At 59.5% G+C, this 16,690-nt stretch overlaps 1 protein-coding gene across 2 annotated transcripts; it reads left to right on the top strand.

The window, feature by feature from the left end:
• On the top strand, positions 1-12,893 carry MEX3D (mex-3 RNA binding family member D). 2 transcript variants are annotated; one of them, XM_058429014.1, is made up of 4 exons: positions 329-449; positions 2,700-2,866; positions 11,257-12,607; positions 12,811-12,893. In XM_058429014.1, exons 2-4 carry the CDS (start codon positions 2,806-2,808, stop codon positions 12,857-12,859), a joined length of 1,461 nt encoding a protein of 486 aa, XP_058284997.1. In that variant the 5' UTR covers positions 329-449; positions 2,700-2,805; the 3' UTR covers positions 12,860-12,893. The 2 variants fall into 2 exon arrangements, with proteins under 2 accessions (XP_058284996.1, XP_058284997.1); XM_058429013.1 differs by lacking the exon at positions 2,700-2,866 and having other exon boundaries at positions 1-449.
• The last annotated feature ends 3,797 nt before the right edge of the window (positions 12,894-16,690 follow it).

The raw sequence follows: 16,690 nt of genomic DNA, 5'->3' as shown, positions 1-16,690 counted from the left end.
CGACGCGGCCGCCGCGCTCCGCCTGGCGCTGGACCAGCTGTCGGCGCTCGGGCTGGGGGGCGCTGGCGACACGGACGAGGAGGGGGCGGCCGGGGACGGCGCAGCGGCGGCGGGGGGCGCGGACGGCGGGGCGGCTCCGGAGCCTATGCCCCCCGACGGACCGGAGGCCGGCGCGCCCCCGACCCTGGCCCCCGCCGTGGCCGCGGCCCCCGGGTCGCTGCCGCTGCTGGACCCCAACGCGAGTCCGCCGCCGCCGCCGCCGCCGCCGCCCCGGCCTTCGCCCCCCGACGTGTTCGCGGGCTTCGCGCCCCACCCCGCGGCCCTGGGCCCCCCGACGCTGCTGGCCGACCAGATGAGCGTGATCGGCAGCCGCAAGAAAAGCGTCAACATGACCGAGTGCGTCCCGGTGCCCAGCTCCGAGCACGTCGCCGAGATCGTGGGTCGCCAGGGTGAGTGGCCCTTGTCGGGGGTTGCTGTCCTGGGGGTCCCCGCACCGCCCGCCCCGGGGAAGGGGGTCGCCCGAGCCCAGCCCAGCCCGCGCCGGACGCCCCGCACCGGACACGCCCCGCGTGGGCTCCGGCCTCGGCCGCTGCCTTTGCGCCTTTGTCCTGCAGCGGCCGCGGGAGAAAGTTGGGCGCAGCCCGCGCTCCTCCCCTGCGCGCTCCGGCCCCGCCGCCGCCTTTGTCTGGGCCGCCTCCAGCCCGGAAAGGCTCCCGGGAGCCGCGCCGCAGCCCAGGCCCTCGGCCGCCCGCAGGGGCACCCCAGAGAGGGGCTCGAGGGCCCGGGGCTCCGGCCGGGCGGGGGGCGCCCCACACCCGGCACAGGCGGCGGGGCGGGGCAAGCGCAGGTTTAGGGGTGGCTTAGGGGGGCCGCCTGCAGGGCCGGGAGAGAAGGCTGACATTACAAAGAGCGCACGTCTCAGTCTCCATCCTGGGGCCCTGACTGGGGTGGGGACGGGACCGGGCTGGAGAGGGTCCCTGCTCCACCCTCCGGCCCCGAGTCAGGGATTTCGGGGCCTGGGGAAGGACCGGTTGTCAAAGCCACTTCTGGGGTGCAGCCTGCTGGGCAGGCCGGCTGGCGGCAGGCCCCGGGTGTGGGGTCCAGCGGTGGCATCGTCGGAGCTTCCCTCTGGCCGCCCCATTGTTCTCTTTGTTAGAGAGCGAGGCTGAGATTTGCAGGGTGACATCAGGCCGGCCGTTGCTCATTGGCCCCCGAGCAGCGGGGCGGGCGGGCGGGTGGTGGGCAGTGCCTGGCCCAGCTCACACCCACCACCCCGTTAGCCACCCGCCCGCCTGCCTCCCTCAACTTTCTCCTGCCTTCCCGCCACCCCTCCCCGCTCCTGGGTCCCCGCTGACCGCCATTGATCAGCCAGGTTCTAGAACTTGGGGTGGGGCCTTGGCGGGGCTGGAGGTGGGGCCCCAGGACACATGGGCTGGGGGTCCTTGCTTCTCCCGGGCCCTCGGGAACCCAGGCCAGAGAAAGGTGTGGGGGGCTGGGATTGCAAGGTCATCTGTGGCCCTGGCCCCAGGCGGCGGACCACCAGGGTGCCCTCCCCTCCGCCCCTTCCCTCGGTCCAGGTGGGTGGGGCAGCACAGCCTCCTGTCTTTTGGTCGTTCATTTGTCCGGTTCATGGGGGGACCCACGGAGGGTCAGGCATGGTGCTGGGCCGGAGAAGCAAGCTCTGGAGTGGTGGGTGGGGAGGGACTGGGTGCTGTCTTAGCCCTGCTGGCTGCCCTCAGTGGAGCCCCCTGGCAGGAGGGCATCCTACCATCCTGTTACTGCCTCCCCATTGAGGCCTTCCACCCGGCCTCCATGTCCCATACCCAGGGCCTAGAACGGGACAGCTGCCCTGTGCAGAGTGTCCGGGAGCCTGTGGAGACAGATGTCCAAGCCGAGGCCTGGGGACCAAGTGCCCAAAGGCACGAGGCTGAGCCGCCAGGTGGTGGAGGGTGTGGCTGTGTTCTTTGTGAACGCGCCTGTCCTGGCACCCAAGGGCCTTTGAGCGAGGCTATGGCCACATGGGGGTCTGGCAGGAGTCAGGGTCAGGCTGAGGGCTTCTAGACTTGTGGCCTCAGGGTGGGAATTCTCTAGGGGCAGGTCCATGGGAAATGGAGTCCGTGGGCACCAGGCTCAGCCCCCCACCTCCGGACTGTGCGTTCTGCACCCACTTACTGGGCTCTTGCTGTAAGGTGGCAGTCAGCAAGGCAGGCCCTGGGGCACAGTGGGGGTGGGGGTAGAGTGGTCCCTGATTGCTTGTCCTACAGGCGGCCGTGTCCCTGCGGCCCTGTGGCCCTGCGCAGATGACGACCCCTCTCTGTGATGTGCGGACGTCTCACCTCCATTAGGGTAGAGGGTTCTGGTGCAAGATGCTGGTTTTATTTATTTATTTATGAGACGGAGTTTCGCTCTGTCACCCAGGCTGGAGTACAGTGACGTGATCTGGGCTCGCTGCAAACTCCGCCTTCTGGTTTCAAGCAGTTCTCCTGCCTCAGCCTCCTAAGTAGCTGGGATTACAAGTGCATGCCACCACGCTCAGCTGATTTTTGTATTTTTAATAGACGGGGTTTCACCATGCTGGCCAGGCTGGTCTCGAACTCCCAACCTCAAGTCCCTTGGCCTCCCAAAGTGCTGGGATTACAGGTGTGAGCTACTGTGCACAGCCAGTTTTATTTGTTTTTATTCTAAAAATTTTCTTGTAGAGACAGGGTCTGTTGCCCAGGCTGCTCTTGAACTCCTGGCCTCAAGCGATCTTCCCACCTTCAGCCACCCACAGTGCTGCTGGGGCTCCTACAGGTGTGAGCCACTATGCCTGGACCCAAGTTGCTGGTTTTAATCTCAGCTCCAGGTCACACACAGCAGCCACCCCGTAAGTGGAGTGCGGGTTGCCAGGGATGCAACCGTGAGTACCAGGACAGGTTGGCAGCTTCAGTAGTCCTTAAATCTTCCACACTGTAGAACCATTTGTGGCTCCCAGCTTCTCCCACCCACCTCGTTCTCAAGCATACCTTTCAATGTCCTTTGTGCCCCAGCCCTGCCCCTTTACTCACCTTCCTCTCCACCCTGGGGCTCTCTGAACTTCTAATGCTTCTCTATCAAACCTAAGCTCCAAGGCTACCCCTTTCCTGGAGGCCAGGAAGGGTGCACCTGTCCGGCCTCCCCACCTAGACCAGAGTCACACAGGCCTGGCACCAGCCCTCTCCCCAGTAGCCACGTGCTGTTCTCTGAGCTTCAGTTCTCTTGATCCCAGAGGGGGTCCGAGTGCTTTCTGGGCAGACTGTGGTCATTCATACCCTCTGAGTTCCCACCCGTCCGCTGGAGGCTCCAATTCATTCTTTTTCTATTTTTTTTTTTTTTTTTTTGAGATGGAGTCTCGCTGTGTTGCCCAGGCTGGAGTGCAGTGGCGCTTTCCTGGTTCACTGCAGCCTCCACCTCCCAGGTTTAAGCGATCCTCCTGCCTCAGCCCACCTAGTAGCTGGGATTACAGGCACGTGCCACTGTGCCCGGCTAGTTTTTGTATTTTCAGTAGAGATGGGGTTTTGCCACGTTGGCCAGGCTGGTCTCAGACTCCTGACCTCAGGTGATCTGCCCGCCTCAGCCTCCCAGGGTGCTGGGACTACAGTCGTGAGCCACCGCACCCAGCCATTGCCTAGAATCTTTATTGAGTGCTTACTGTGTGCTAAGCCTATGCCAGACTTGACCTGCCCCATCTCACTGAGGCCCATGATGTGCCCCAGGGAAGGTCCTGCAGCTCCCAAGTCACAGATGGGGAGGCAGAGGCTGCAATTGGTAAAGGGATAGGTAAAAACGGAGGGGACAGCAGCACTTCGAGAGGCTGAGGCAGGAGGATCCCTCCTGCCAGGAGGTCCCTGGAATCGAGACCAACGCGGCCAACATGGCGAAACGCTGTCTCTACAAAAAAAAAAAAAAAAATAGAAAAATCAGGCATGGTGGCACGCTCCTGCGGCCCCAGCTACTCCGGAGGCTGAGGCAGGAGGATTACTTGAGCCTGGGCGGTTGAGGCTGCAGTGAGCTATGATCTTGCCATCGCTCTCCAGTCCAGGCAACAGAGCAAGACCCTGTTTCCAAAACAAAAAAAAAAAATCATGGGCCGGGATTCAAACCCTAGTTTCTCTGGTGGGTCAGCAAAGAAAATTTCAGATTCCAAAGCTCGAGGGCTGGGGGCGAGGGGAGGCAGCGCTGTCTGGGAGACAGGCAAAGTGGACATCCAAAAGGACAGCGTCTCCCTCCAGCCGGCCGGCAAAGGCGCTCTAGGGGACCTCCGGCTCTGCTCCTGATGAGACTCCAACATGTACCCTCCTTTCTCACCCCACTTGCCGGGCACCCTGAGTGAATCTGTGCTCGGAGGCGGCCTCTCCCCCTGCACGTTCCCAGGGACAGGAACCAGGGCAGGTGCTTGGTCGCGATTGGGTCTTTAGTATCTTGCCGGGGGCCTGTACACAGGTGTTCTGTGGCGAATGAATGAATGAGTGAGTGAGTGATGTCGAAGGCAGGGCTTGGACTGGAAGCTGCTCAGGGCTCCCTCTCTCCGCTGTTGGCACAGGCCAAGGATAGTGATTTTCGATGGTCCCCCTCAGCTGCGGGAGGCGCCCGCCTCGCTGTTTCCCCTCCTGTCCCTTGTTCCTGGCTGAAGCCCTAGAGGTTCTTCCTCTTCTCCCATCCCTCCAGGCCTCAGGTTTTCCCCGTGGCTGGGGACAGTGCTGGGGTGTTGGTGGGGACCATGCCTTGGTTTTCCTATCTGTACACTGCAGAGCTAGAAAGAAAGGGTCTGCTAGGCAACCTCCACACGGCAGACCCGACTGAGAGTTCTGGCATTAGTACAGTGTACATGTTCCCTTCATTCCCCAAGGGGTTTTTTTTTTCATTTTGAGACAGGGTCTTGCTCTTGTCGCCCCGGCTGGAGTGCAGTGGCTCAATCTCGGCTCACTGCAGCCTCCACCTCCCGGGTTCAAGTGATTCTTTCACCTCAGCCTCCCGAGTAGCTGGGATTACAGGTATCTGCCACCACCACGCCAGGCTCATTTTTGTATTTTTAGTAGAGACAGAGTTTTGCCACGTTGGCCAGGCTGGTCTTGAACTCCTGACCTCAGGTCATCCGCCTGCCTCCACCTCCCAAAGTGCTGGGATTACAGGTGTGAGTCACCATGCCTAGTGGTTTTTTCTTGTTGTTGTTTTGTTTTGTTTTTGAGACAGGGTCTGGTTCTGTTGCTCTGTCCCGAGTGCAGTGATGCGATCGTAGCTCACTGCAGCATCAACCTCCTGGGCTCAGACGATCCTCCCACCTCCGCCTCTCTAGTAGCTGGGACCACAGGTGCGCACCAATACACCCAGCTAATTTTTTTTTCTTTCTTTTTTTTGAGGCGGAGTCTCACTCTGTCACCCAGGCTGGAGTGCAGTGGTGCAATCTCAGCTCACTGCAAGCTCCGCCTCCTGGGTTCAAGTGATTCTCCTGCCTCAGCCTCCGGAGTAGCTGGGATTATAGGCGCCTGCCACCATGCCCGGCCAATTTTCGTATTTTTAGTAGAGATGGGGTTTCACCATGTTGGTCAGTCTGGTCTCGAACTCCTGACCTCGTGATCCACTGCACCTGGTCCACACCTGGCTAATTTTTTTTTTTTTTTTTTGAGACAGAGTCTCAGTCTGCCTCCCAGGCTGGAGTGCAGTGGCGCGATCTTGGCTCACTGCAACATCCACCTCCCAGGTTCACGCCATTCTCCTGCCTCAGCCTTCCCCGTAGCTGGGACTACAGGCGCCCACCACCACGCCCGGCTAATTTTTTGTATTTTTAGTAGAGACGGAGTTTCACCGTGTTAGCCCGGATGGTCTTGATCTCCTGACCTCGTGATCCACCCATTTCGGCCTCCCAAAGTGCTGGGATTACAGACATGAGCCACCATGCCTGGCCATACCTGGCTAATTTTTAAAAATTTTTTGTAGAGGCTGGATGTGGTGGCTCACACCTGTAATTCTAGCACTTTGGGAGGCTGAGATGGGAGGATCACCTGAGTCCAAGAGTTCCAGACTAGCCTGGGCAACATAATAAGACCCTGTGTCTGCAGAAAAGCTTTAAACAATTAGCCGGGCGTGGTGGTGCATAACTGTAGTCCCAGCTACTCGGGAGGCTGAGGTGAGAGGATTGCTTGAGCCCAAGAGGTCAAGGCTGCAGTGAGCTGTGATGGTGTCACTGCACTCCAGCCTGGGCAACAGTGAGAACCTTCATAGAGACAGGATCTTTTTTTTTTTTTTTTTTTTTGAGACGGAGTCTCGCTCTGTCGCCCAGGCTGGAGTGCAGTGGCGCAATCTCGGCTCACTGCAAGCTCCGCCTCCCAGGTTCACGTCATTCTCCTGCCTCAGCCTCTCCGAGTAACTGGGACTACAGGCGCCCGCCACCATGCCCGGCTAATTTTTTTTTGTATTTTTAGTAGAGATGGGGTTTCACCGTGGTCTCGATCTCCTGACCTCGTGATCCGCCCACCTCGGCCTCCCAAAGTGCTGGGATTACAAGCGTGAGCCACCGCGCCCGGCCTAGAGACAGGATCTTGCTATGTTGCCCAGGCTGGTCTCGAACTCCTGGCCTCAAGTGATCCTCTTGCCTTGGCCTCCCAAAGTGCTGGAACTACATACGGGTGTGAGCCACTGTTCCTGGCCTGGGAGGGGGTTTTGACATCCCTGTTTGACAGCTGAACCAGCTTCCCTCCTCCCCACCAGACCCCTCAGCTCCCGCTGGCTTCCATGGTGGCCCAGGTCTGGGATGCTGCTGTCCTGTGTCGCCCGGCTGCCTGGCTGGGGGCGGCCGCGTGTTGGACTGAGTGTTGGCTGTGGGGCCTTGTTCTCGCCCCATCCTGCTTCCAGAATCCTGCCCTTGCTGTTGCCTCAGCGGCTCCCTGGCGTTCACGTTCCCCTGCCTGCCATGGCAAACCCATCCAGCCCGGGCTGGCGGCCTCGGCTCCCACGCCAGGACTTGTGGTTTCATTGGTGAGTCTGTAGTGCACGGTCATTGCAGCCAGGACCCTGGACGGGCTGGATGAGTGATGCCCGCTGGTGTGTGCGCTGCGTTGGGGCCCGAGGCCCTGCCCTCGTATGGGGAGACTTGGCTGCTGTGGGTTGGGGGTGTGGGACAGGTCAAGGCCAGACTCTGGAGTGGTCACTCCGATTCCCAGGCATCTCAAGCCCTCCGAGTTGGAATCCTGGGGACATGGCCCACGAATCTGCATCTCAGTGCCTGCCAACCTTCCGTGTCCCCCAGAGCCTGTCCCTCAGGCTTCCTGTCCCTCTGGCCTTGCTGTGTCATTTCCAGTGGGGCAGGGGTGGGGCCGGGATCACTCCTGGAGCCCTGATTCCTTGGCCTCTTGATGTGGGTGGAGTTTTGGGGGCCAGCATGTGTCAAAGCAGAGGCAGCACCGATGAATTGAGCTCCAGCTCCGTCTTTGAGGCCCTAGAGGACTTCTAGCTGTGAGGTCTCCACCCAGCGCCACCGTCTGGGTTAGGGCAGGAGGGAGTAAGGGGAGGGGGAGGCGCCAGGTCCCTCCACTGCCCCGACGCACGCGTGGCTCCCAGCACCATCCTGGTTTCTGCTCAGACAGTCACACGCCCCCTTCCTTGCCACCCCCATCTCCCAAATTTGTCATCTCACCCAGACCAGACTTTGTGTGACCACAGCCTGTGAGCTCAGCGGTGGCCACGTTGGGGCAGCCTCTCCCATGTGGAACCCTCTGGAGACCCGGGGCAGCTCCCAGATCAGCAAGGGAGGACCCCGTGCTGTACCCTGGCAACGCTGGCGGGCTCTACCTTCTGCCGGGTCGGCCTGATGGGGAACAGGCTCACTTCCTGCCTGTGGGCAGGGCCAGCGGAGCCTCCATCTGTGGGTGGCTCCTCCTGCCCCAGCCTTGCTGGGTCTCCACTCCCTGTGTCTCAGTTTCCTCTCCTCAAGGAGGATCTGCCTAAAGCAAACACTGTGGGCTGCAGTGAGACCTGCCAGGGTGGCTGCCGGGAGCCAACAGCCTGGTCGTGGCCCTCTGAGGGCCTGTGAAGCCAGGCCTGTTACCTTCCCCTTTCACAGTGAAGAAACAGGCATAGCAAGGTCCCCCGAGTGCCCAGGGACTCCCCAGCCCCATCCCCTGGCCTCAGGGAGGCAGCTTAGAAAGTCAGGCATGTTAGGAGATACTCAGAAGAGCAGGCCCCACCCGGTGCAGTCAGGGTGGGCTTCCTGGAGGAGGGGGACACCGGACTGCACAGAGGAATGGAGGGGACTGGGTGCGATGGAGGCGAACAAAATGCTGCGACTGGGAGGGACAGGTGTGGTGGCAGCGCAGCTGGGGCGGGAAAACTGCTATTCCCCTCCGAGCGGGTGCACCCCCGCCACCCCTCCCAGGGTCCTGCCTACCAAGCCCCTGGGACCACCAGCCTCCAGGCCCCACGCCTTCCATCTTCCTGGCCCAGGCAGTTTCTGACCTTCTTCCCCATCAGAAGTGCTGATCCTGCTCATTTTCTCTCTTGCACTGTGGGGAGAGTTGGCAACACTGTTTTCCTCTCAGAGCCACCTTCTGACTGTATTGAAACATCCCTGCAGCTCCCTCTGCTTCCCCAGAGCCTGACGGGTTTCGGGCAGTGGCTCAAAACTCCTTCAAGGGCCGGGCACAGTGGCTCAGGCCTGTCATCCCAGCACTTTGGGAGGCCGAGGCAGGAGGACTGCTTGAGCCCAATAATTTGAAACTAGCCTGGGCAACACAGTGAGACCCCATCTCTACAAAACATAAAAATAGGCTGGGCGCGGTGGCGCCTGTAATCCCAGCATTTTGGGAGGCCCAGGCAGGTGGATCACCTGAGGTCAGGAGTTCAAGACCAGCCTGGCCAACGTGGTGAAACCCCGTCTGTACTAAAAATAAAAAAAATTAGCTGGGTGTGGTGGTGGGTGCCTGTAATCCCAGCTACTCAGGAGGCTGAGGCAGGAGAATTGTTTGAACCTGGGAGGCGGAGGTTGCAGTGAGCCGAGATTGTACCACTGCACTCCAGCCTGGGCAGCAAGAGCAAAACTCCGTCTCAATAACTAAGCTGAGTATGGTGGTGCCAGCTCTGGAGGCTGAGGTGAGAAGATCACTTGAGCCCAGGAGTTGAAGGCTGCAGTGAGCTATGATCACACCACTGCACTCCAGCCTGGGTAACAAGAGTGAGACGAACTCAAAAAAGGAAAAAAAAAAAAAAAGACCATTAAGGCCTCAGGGGTGGGGTAGGGATGTCTGGGACCCCGAGAAGGCCACACCTGGTCAGCGGCTGCCTAGACAATCAGTGAGGAGACACCTGCCTCCCACACTGACACTCGTGCCCCCCACCAGGTCAGACCCCCAGCCCAGCCAACAAGAATGAAGCCACAGCAGGCCCCTCAGGGCCCACTTGGACCCTTCCGAGGCATCTGGAGTCAGGGTGCGGGCGTCACAGTCCGGCCGAGACCTCGGCTCCCCTTAGGCCAGGGTCTTGGTAGCCTGAGGAGAGGGTCATTTGGCCGGAAGGAAATTGTAGGCAGTTTCCACAATCTGCATCTCGGCTTCCCCTCCTGTGGGGCTGGGAGGTGGTGTCAGAGGGTCTGCAGTTGCTCTCTGGGCTGACACAGTGGGGGCTTGAAACCATGGAAACGTCTCCTCTGTCATTTCCGTAAGATAAAAGTTCCAAGTCAAGGTGTGGGCAGGGAGGGCTCCGTGGGGCAGGGCGGGGGGCGCCTTCAGTTTCCAGGGGCTATGGCCAGTCCTTGGCTTGTAGAGGTATCACTGCAGTCTCTTGTCTGTGTCCCCACAAGGCCAGCTCCTCTGTGTATGTGTGTCTCTTGTTTTTTTTCCTTCTTTTTTTGAGACAAGGTTTTGCTCTGTCGCCCTGGCTGGAGTGCAGTGGTGTGATCATAGCCCACTTCAGCCTCCTGAGTAGCTAAGACTACAGGTGTGCACCACCACACCTGGCTAATTTTTTGTTGCTGTTTGTAGTAGAGATGGGGTCCTACTATGTTGCCCAGGCTGGTCTCAAACTCCTGGGCTCCAGTGATCCTCCTGCCTCAGATTCCCGAAGTACTAGGATTACGGGTGTGAGCCTCTGCACCCTGCCGCTGTGGCTCTTTCTTTTTTTTTTTTTTTTCTTTTTTTGAAATGGAATCTTGGTCTGTGGCTAGGCTGGAGTGCAGTGGCATGATGTTGGCTCACTGCAACCTCCACCTCCTGAGTTCAGGCGGTTCTCTTGCCTCAACCCTCCCCAGTGGCTGGGATTACAGGTGTGCACCACCACACCTGGCTAATTGCGGCTTTTTTTTTTTTTTTTTTTTTTGAGACAGTCGCGCTCTGTCACCCCCAGGCTGGAGTGTGGTGGTGTGCGATCTTGGCTCACTGCAGTCTCTGCCACCCAGGTTCCAGCGATTCTTCCACCTCAGCCTCCCGAGTACCTGAGACTACAGGTGCCTGCCACCACGCCTGGCTAATTTTTTGTATTTTCAGTAGAGATGGGGTTTCACCATGTTGGCCAGGCTGGTCTTGAGCCCCTGACCTCGTGATCCACCCGCCTTGGCCTCCCAAAGTGCTGGGATTACAGTGGTGAACCACTGCACCCCGCTTTTTTTTTAGTTGGATTCTTGCTTTGTCGTCCAGGCTGGGGTGCCGTGGTGCAATCTCGGCTCACTGCAACCTTCGTCTCCTGGGTTCAAGTGATTCTCCTGCCTCAGCCTCCCAAGTACCTGGGACTACAGGTGCCTGCCACTACACCCCAATGATTTTTTTGTATTTTTAGTAGAGACAGGGTTTCACCATGTTGGCCAGGCTGGTCTGGAACTCCTGACCTCAAGTGATCCGCCTGCCTCGGCCTCCCAAAGTGCTGGGATTACATGGGTGAGCCACCAGGCCCAGCCAGCCCTACTTATTAATTACTATCAACGCCGCATATTAGGGCCCAGCTTATGAACTTGGGGGAAACATTCACACCCCAGCCGTTACACTCTGCGGTTCCAGGTGAACATAAATTATGGCTCACACCTTTCAACCTAATACAGGGTCCCCTTGCGGTCTTGATTTTAGGCCAAACTCCAGAGCCCAGGGGGAAACTGAGGCTGAGGGAAGCAGGGACGTGGAGTGTCTGAGGATAAAGTGTTGTTGGGCACAGGCTGGGAGGTAGGGGCTCCCTCACTGGTCCTGCAGCCCGCATGCCTAGCGGGGCTGAGCTGCGCAGGGGGCTGTGGGTCACCTTGTCCTTCCCCTCCCTCCCCGACAGGCTGCAAGATCAAGGCCCTGCGGGCCAAGACAAACACCTACATCAAGACCCCGGTGCGGGGCGAGGAGCCGGTCTTCATCGTGACGGGCCGGAAGGAGGACGTGGAGATGGCCAAGCGTGAGATCCTCTCGGCGGCCGAACACTTCTCCATCATCCGCGCCACGCGCAGCAAGGCCGGCGGTCTGCCCGGCACCGCCCAGGGCCCGCCCAACCTCCCCGGACAGACCACCATCCAGGTGCGCGTGCCCTACCGGGTGGTGGGGCTGGTGGTGGGGCCCAAGGGCGCCACCATCAAGCGCATCCAGCAGCGGACGCACACCTACATCGTGACGCCCGGGCGCGACAAGGAGCCGGTGTTCGCGGTCACTGGGATGCCCGAGAACGTGGACCGCGCGCGCGAGGAGATCGAGGCGCACATCACGCTGCGCACTGGCGCCTTCACCGACGCAGGCCCCGACAGCGACTTCCACGCCAACGGCACCGACGTCTGCCTAGACCTGCTCGGGGCGGCCGCCAGCCTCTGGACCAAGACCCCCAACCCGGGACGACGGCCCCCCACGGCCACGGCCGGCCTCCGCGGGGACACAGCCCTGGGCCCACCCGGCGCCCCCGAGGCCTTCTACGCGGGCAGCCGCGGCGGCCCCTCCGTGCCGGACCCAGGCCCCGCCAGCCCCTACAGCGGCTCCGGCAACGGTGGCTTCGCCTTCGGCGGGGAGGGTCCCGGTGCCCCGGTGGGGACGGCCGCCCCCGACGACTGCGACTTCGGCTTCGACTTCCTGGCGCTGGACCTGACTGTGCCCGCCGCGGCCACCATCTGGGCGCCTTTCGAGCGCGCCGCCCCCTTGCCCGCCTTCAGCGGCTGCTCCACGGTCAACGGAGCTCCGGGACCAGCCGCCGCCGGCGTCCGGCGCAGCAGCGGGGCCGGGACCCCCCGCCACTCGCCCACGCTGCCGGAGCCCGGCGGCCTCCGCCTGGAGCTCCCGCTGTCCCGCCGCGGCGCCCCGGACCCGGTGGGCGCGCTTTCCTGGCGACCCCCGCAGGGCCCCGTATCCTTCCCAGGCGGCGCCGCCTTCTCCACGGCCACCTCGCTGCCCAGCAGCCCCGCGGCCGCCGCCTGCGCCCCCCTGGACTCCGGCGCCTCCGAGAACAGCCGCAAGCCCCCTTCGGCGTCCTCGGCCCCGGCCCTGGCGCGGGAGTGCGTGGTGTGCGCCGAGGGCGAGGTGATGGCTGCGCTGGTCCCCTGCGGCCACAACCTCTTCTGCATGGACTGCGCCGTCCGCATCTGCGGCAAGAGCGAGCCCGAGTGTCCCGCCTGCCGCACGCCGGCCACCCAGGCCATTCATATCTTTTCCTAGAGCGCGGACCGCCACGTGGCCGCGGCCTCCGCCGCCATCGGGGCCATCTGCGGGGGCCGGGGTGGGCGCGGGAGACGGGGCGGGACCGGGGGTGGGAGAGGGACGGGGAGGGGGCGAGGGGCGGAGGCCGAGGGGCAGGGAGGTGGGCGGCGGCCAGTGTTTACAGATGAGCTTTAACTGCCGTCCCAGGCGTGGAGACGGAAACCCCGCAGCCCGGCGGCGCCTCAGCCCTGCAAGGACAGTATTGAGTGGTCAGGTTACAATAAACCGGAGGAAAAGGTCCGCTTGCACTTTTTTTTATTTTTTTATTTTTAGACACCCCTCCTCTCCAGGGTGATCCTTACAAAACAAAACAAAACAAAAAGCACGATTTTTCCAGCGCTCAGTGTTTTTCCTTTTGTCCGGAGCCGTTTTCTGATTTGACTTTTCTCGCCGGCCGGTCTCAGGCCGCACAGACGTTCCAGAGGAGGAGGGTGACAATTTTATTCCCTTTTTGGGGCTAACCATTTATGCTTTTGTACATCAACCATGCGCGGCCGGAAGCGGGCAGGGGGGCGGGGGCGAGGGGCGTTCCAATCAAATTTCTAACTTTCTGTTAATTATTAATCCCCTTTCTACTGCGGTTTCTGTTGTCATTTTTTAAATTTTTTTAATTTTTTTTTTTTACTTTTACTTTTTACCTCTTGTGTATATGTAGGGAATTTATAGGGAAATATGTACTTTATGGAATAAATTTTAAGAACTAAAATATATTTTATTTTAAATAAAGTAATGGACCTTTAATCTTACACAGCTAAATTACTGATTATATATTTGCTGAGCTGATTTAAGGGTTACAAAAATTGTATCAAGAGTTTTATTTTTTGACTTCAAAGCCTTCTTAATAAAGCCTCTTTTCTACATGTGAGCACACGGCTTCAGCGTGGTGTGGGGGGTGGGCACCAGGAGGGTAGACCCTGGGGCAGGGGACACCCGGATCCAGCCCCTCACCCCCCAGTTCGGTGGTCCAGGCTCTCACCCCGACCAGGCACTGTCTCTTCTTCCAGACGAAGGAATTGGGTCTGTGGGGGAGGGTCTCCCCGTGAGCAAACCTCAGGTACCCCCCCATCCCTGTGGGTGTTCAACCATGGATTCCACGGAGAAAGGGGACACAGGCTGTCCTTCCTCGAGGACATCTGCGCAGCTCTCTGGGTGTGTGGGATCCATCCCAACAGACCATCCGGCAGTCGTGCAGATGGGGAAACTGAGGCCTGGAAATGCCCGTCCCAGGTTTGACCCCGATGCCTCCTGGTCTGTGAAGGACGTTTGAGCCGTGCTCATCCCCCCTACTGCTCTGGGAGCCATGACACATAGGGCCACCAGATGTAGCTCTTCAGGGCTGGGGTTGAGACCACAGGCTCGCCAGGTGCGGAGGCTCACGCCTGTAATCCCAGCACTTTGGGAGGCCGAGGCAGGTGGATCACGAGGTCGGGAGATTGAGACCATCCTGGCTAACACGGTGAAACCCTGTCTCTACTAAAAGTACACAAAAAATTAGCCGGGTGTGGTGGCGGGCCCCTGTAGTCTCAGCTACTTGGGAGGCTGAGGCAGGAGAATGGCCTGAACCCGGGAGGCGGAGCTTGTAGTGAGCCGAGATCGCGCCACTGCACTCCAGCCTGGGCCACAGAGCGAGACTCCGTCTCAAAAAAAAAAACAAACAAAAAAAGAGACCACAGGCTGGACCCATGGTGAGCCGTCCCAGCGCGCCATCCCAAAACGGCCAGGAAGCCCCTGGGTGTCAGGATTGGCCACTCTGGGGACAAGGAAGGGGCCAGGCACACAGGCTGCAGGTTTGGGGAGTGGACCTTGGGGAGGGGCCTGGGACTTAGAACCCACTAGGGAAAGAGAAGCACGTGTGGAAAGAGGCCTGGAGAGCTTCCAGAAGGAGGCGAGGAGGCTCAGATGGAGAGGAACCACCAGAGACAGACACCTGAGTTCAAGCCCAGCCCTGCCCAGGCCCCTGGCCTGGAACTCCCTCCTCTGCAAAATGCGGACTGTTTCAAGGCTCAAACTCCCTCTCGGTGAGACTGAGGGGCATGTCATTGGTTGAATGGAGTCCCCCCACCAAAATAAGGGGTCCCCCAGAAGGTGAGAATGTGATTTTATTTGGAAAAAGGGTCTTTGCAGATAGAATTAAGGATCTCAAGATGAAATTATCGTGAATTAGAGCAAGCCTTAAATCCAATCATGAGGTTTTGTTTTGTTTTGTTTTGTTTTGTTTTGTTTTGTTTTGTTTTTGAGATGGAGTCAGTCTGTCGCCCAGGCTGGAGTGCAGTGGCACCATCTCGGCTCACTGCAAGCTCCGCCTCCCGGGTTCACTCCATTCTCCTGCCTCAGCCTCCCGAGCAGCTGGGACTACAGGCGCCCGCCACCACGCCCGGCTAATTTGTTGTATTTTTAGTAGAGACGGGGTTTCACCGTGTTAGCCAGGATGGTCTCAATCTCCTGACCTCGTGATCCGCCCGCCTCGGCCTCCCAAAGTGTTGGGATTACAGGCGTGAGCCACCGTGCCTGGCCGGGAGGGACTGTTAACCTGGGTCTGGCCACAGCTGTGCAGAGCTGCTGGGTTCGGCTGCAGTCTGTGCCTCGGCCAGACTGCAGAAGGCCACAGGGAGGGGCGGGTGTGAGGACGCCGCCTCCCGTCTCTGCAGTTGGGTCATGGAGAGAATGAGAGCAGCCCCCAAGGGGTCAAGGGATCAAAGATGGGACAAATATCAAGGGGGTGGAGGAGAGTCTTTTGGAAGGATATGGGGGTTCCTGCAGCACCTGGGTTCCGATAGAATGGGCAGAAGGGGACGGTTTTGTCTGGTGCTGCAAGGAGTCAGGGGGTGTCATGGAGCAGCTCTGCTTCTGGGGAGCCCCAAGTGGGGTCAGTTTGTCACCTAACTGCTGGGGAGGCTGGGGAGAGGAGAGGCACCTCCAAACTGGGAGGAAGCTGGACGTGGTGGCACACACCTGTAGTCTCAGCTGCTCAGGAGGCTGAGGCGGGAGGATCACTTGAGCAAAGTGAGGTTGAGGCTGCAGTGAGCCGAGATTGCACCAGTGCACTCCAGCCTGTGTGACAGAGCAAGACTCTGTCAACAACAACAACAACAACAAATTGGGAGAAGAGAGGAGGTGACAGGGCTAGGCACAAAGACCCTGGGAGGTGGGGTGGGGAATTGCCCGGCAGAAGGGAATGACAAAGCGTGAGGAGGCTGCTGGGTGACCCGCCAGGGCAGGGTCCAAGTCTAGACTGGCCAGGACCCACTCTAGGGGTTTCTGAGAGATGTAGTGATAGAGGAGCTGAGGCCTCCCAACCAGGGGCCGGGGTGTCACCATGCTGGTCCCAGGACTTCCGGAGACATCCGAGGGATGAGCTCACCCCCACTGCAGGGTTGCTCAGCTGACACGTGAGAGTCTGAAGTGTCTGTGGCCTTTGGAGACAGCCCAAGAGATGGCCAGAGATGGATTCTGTTCTTGTTTTTTTTAAGAGACAAGGTCTTGCTCTGTTGCCCTGTCTGGAGTGCGGTGGTGCAATCATAACTCACTGCAGCCTTGATCTCCTGGGCTCCAATGATGCTCCCACCTCAGCCTCCCTAGTAGTTGAGACCACAGGCACATACCGTCATGCCCAGCTAATTTTTCGTATATTTTTTAATTTTTTGTATATTTTGTAGAGACATAGATTCTCGATGTTGCCCAAGCACGTCTCGAATTCCTGGCCTCAAGTGATCCGCCCGCCCCAGCCTCCCACAGTGCTGGGGTTACAGGCGTGAGACACTGCATCTGGCCCAGTCTGGATTCTTAAAGTTGCTGCCCGAGGCCCTGGATCCAGCTGTGCCTGAAAGCCAACTTTTCCATGCCAACCTTTCCATCATCAGAGTTAACAGGAGTTGGAATAACTCAAACTCTAACCACCTACAGGGACCACATTTCTGACCAAGGAGCTGGAATAATTTTCTGGAGGGGCTGGGCAGCAATGGCAAAGCAAGGACCCCGTGCATTGGTCCCTCCATGTCTCGGCACAGCTCAGGGAAGCCAAGGGCTGAGGCCTGGCC

Source organism: Hylobates moloch, unplaced genomic scaffold (genome assembly GCF_009828535.3).
Source record: "Hylobates moloch isolate HMO894 unplaced genomic scaffold, HMol_V3 SCAFFOLD_15, whole genome shotgun sequence".
Classification (NCBI taxonomy): Eukaryota; Metazoa; Chordata; class Mammalia; order Primates; family Hylobatidae; genus Hylobates; species Hylobates moloch.
The sequence above is the reverse complement of the archived record's forward strand: the minus strand, read 5'-3'. Positions and strand labels throughout refer to the sequence as shown.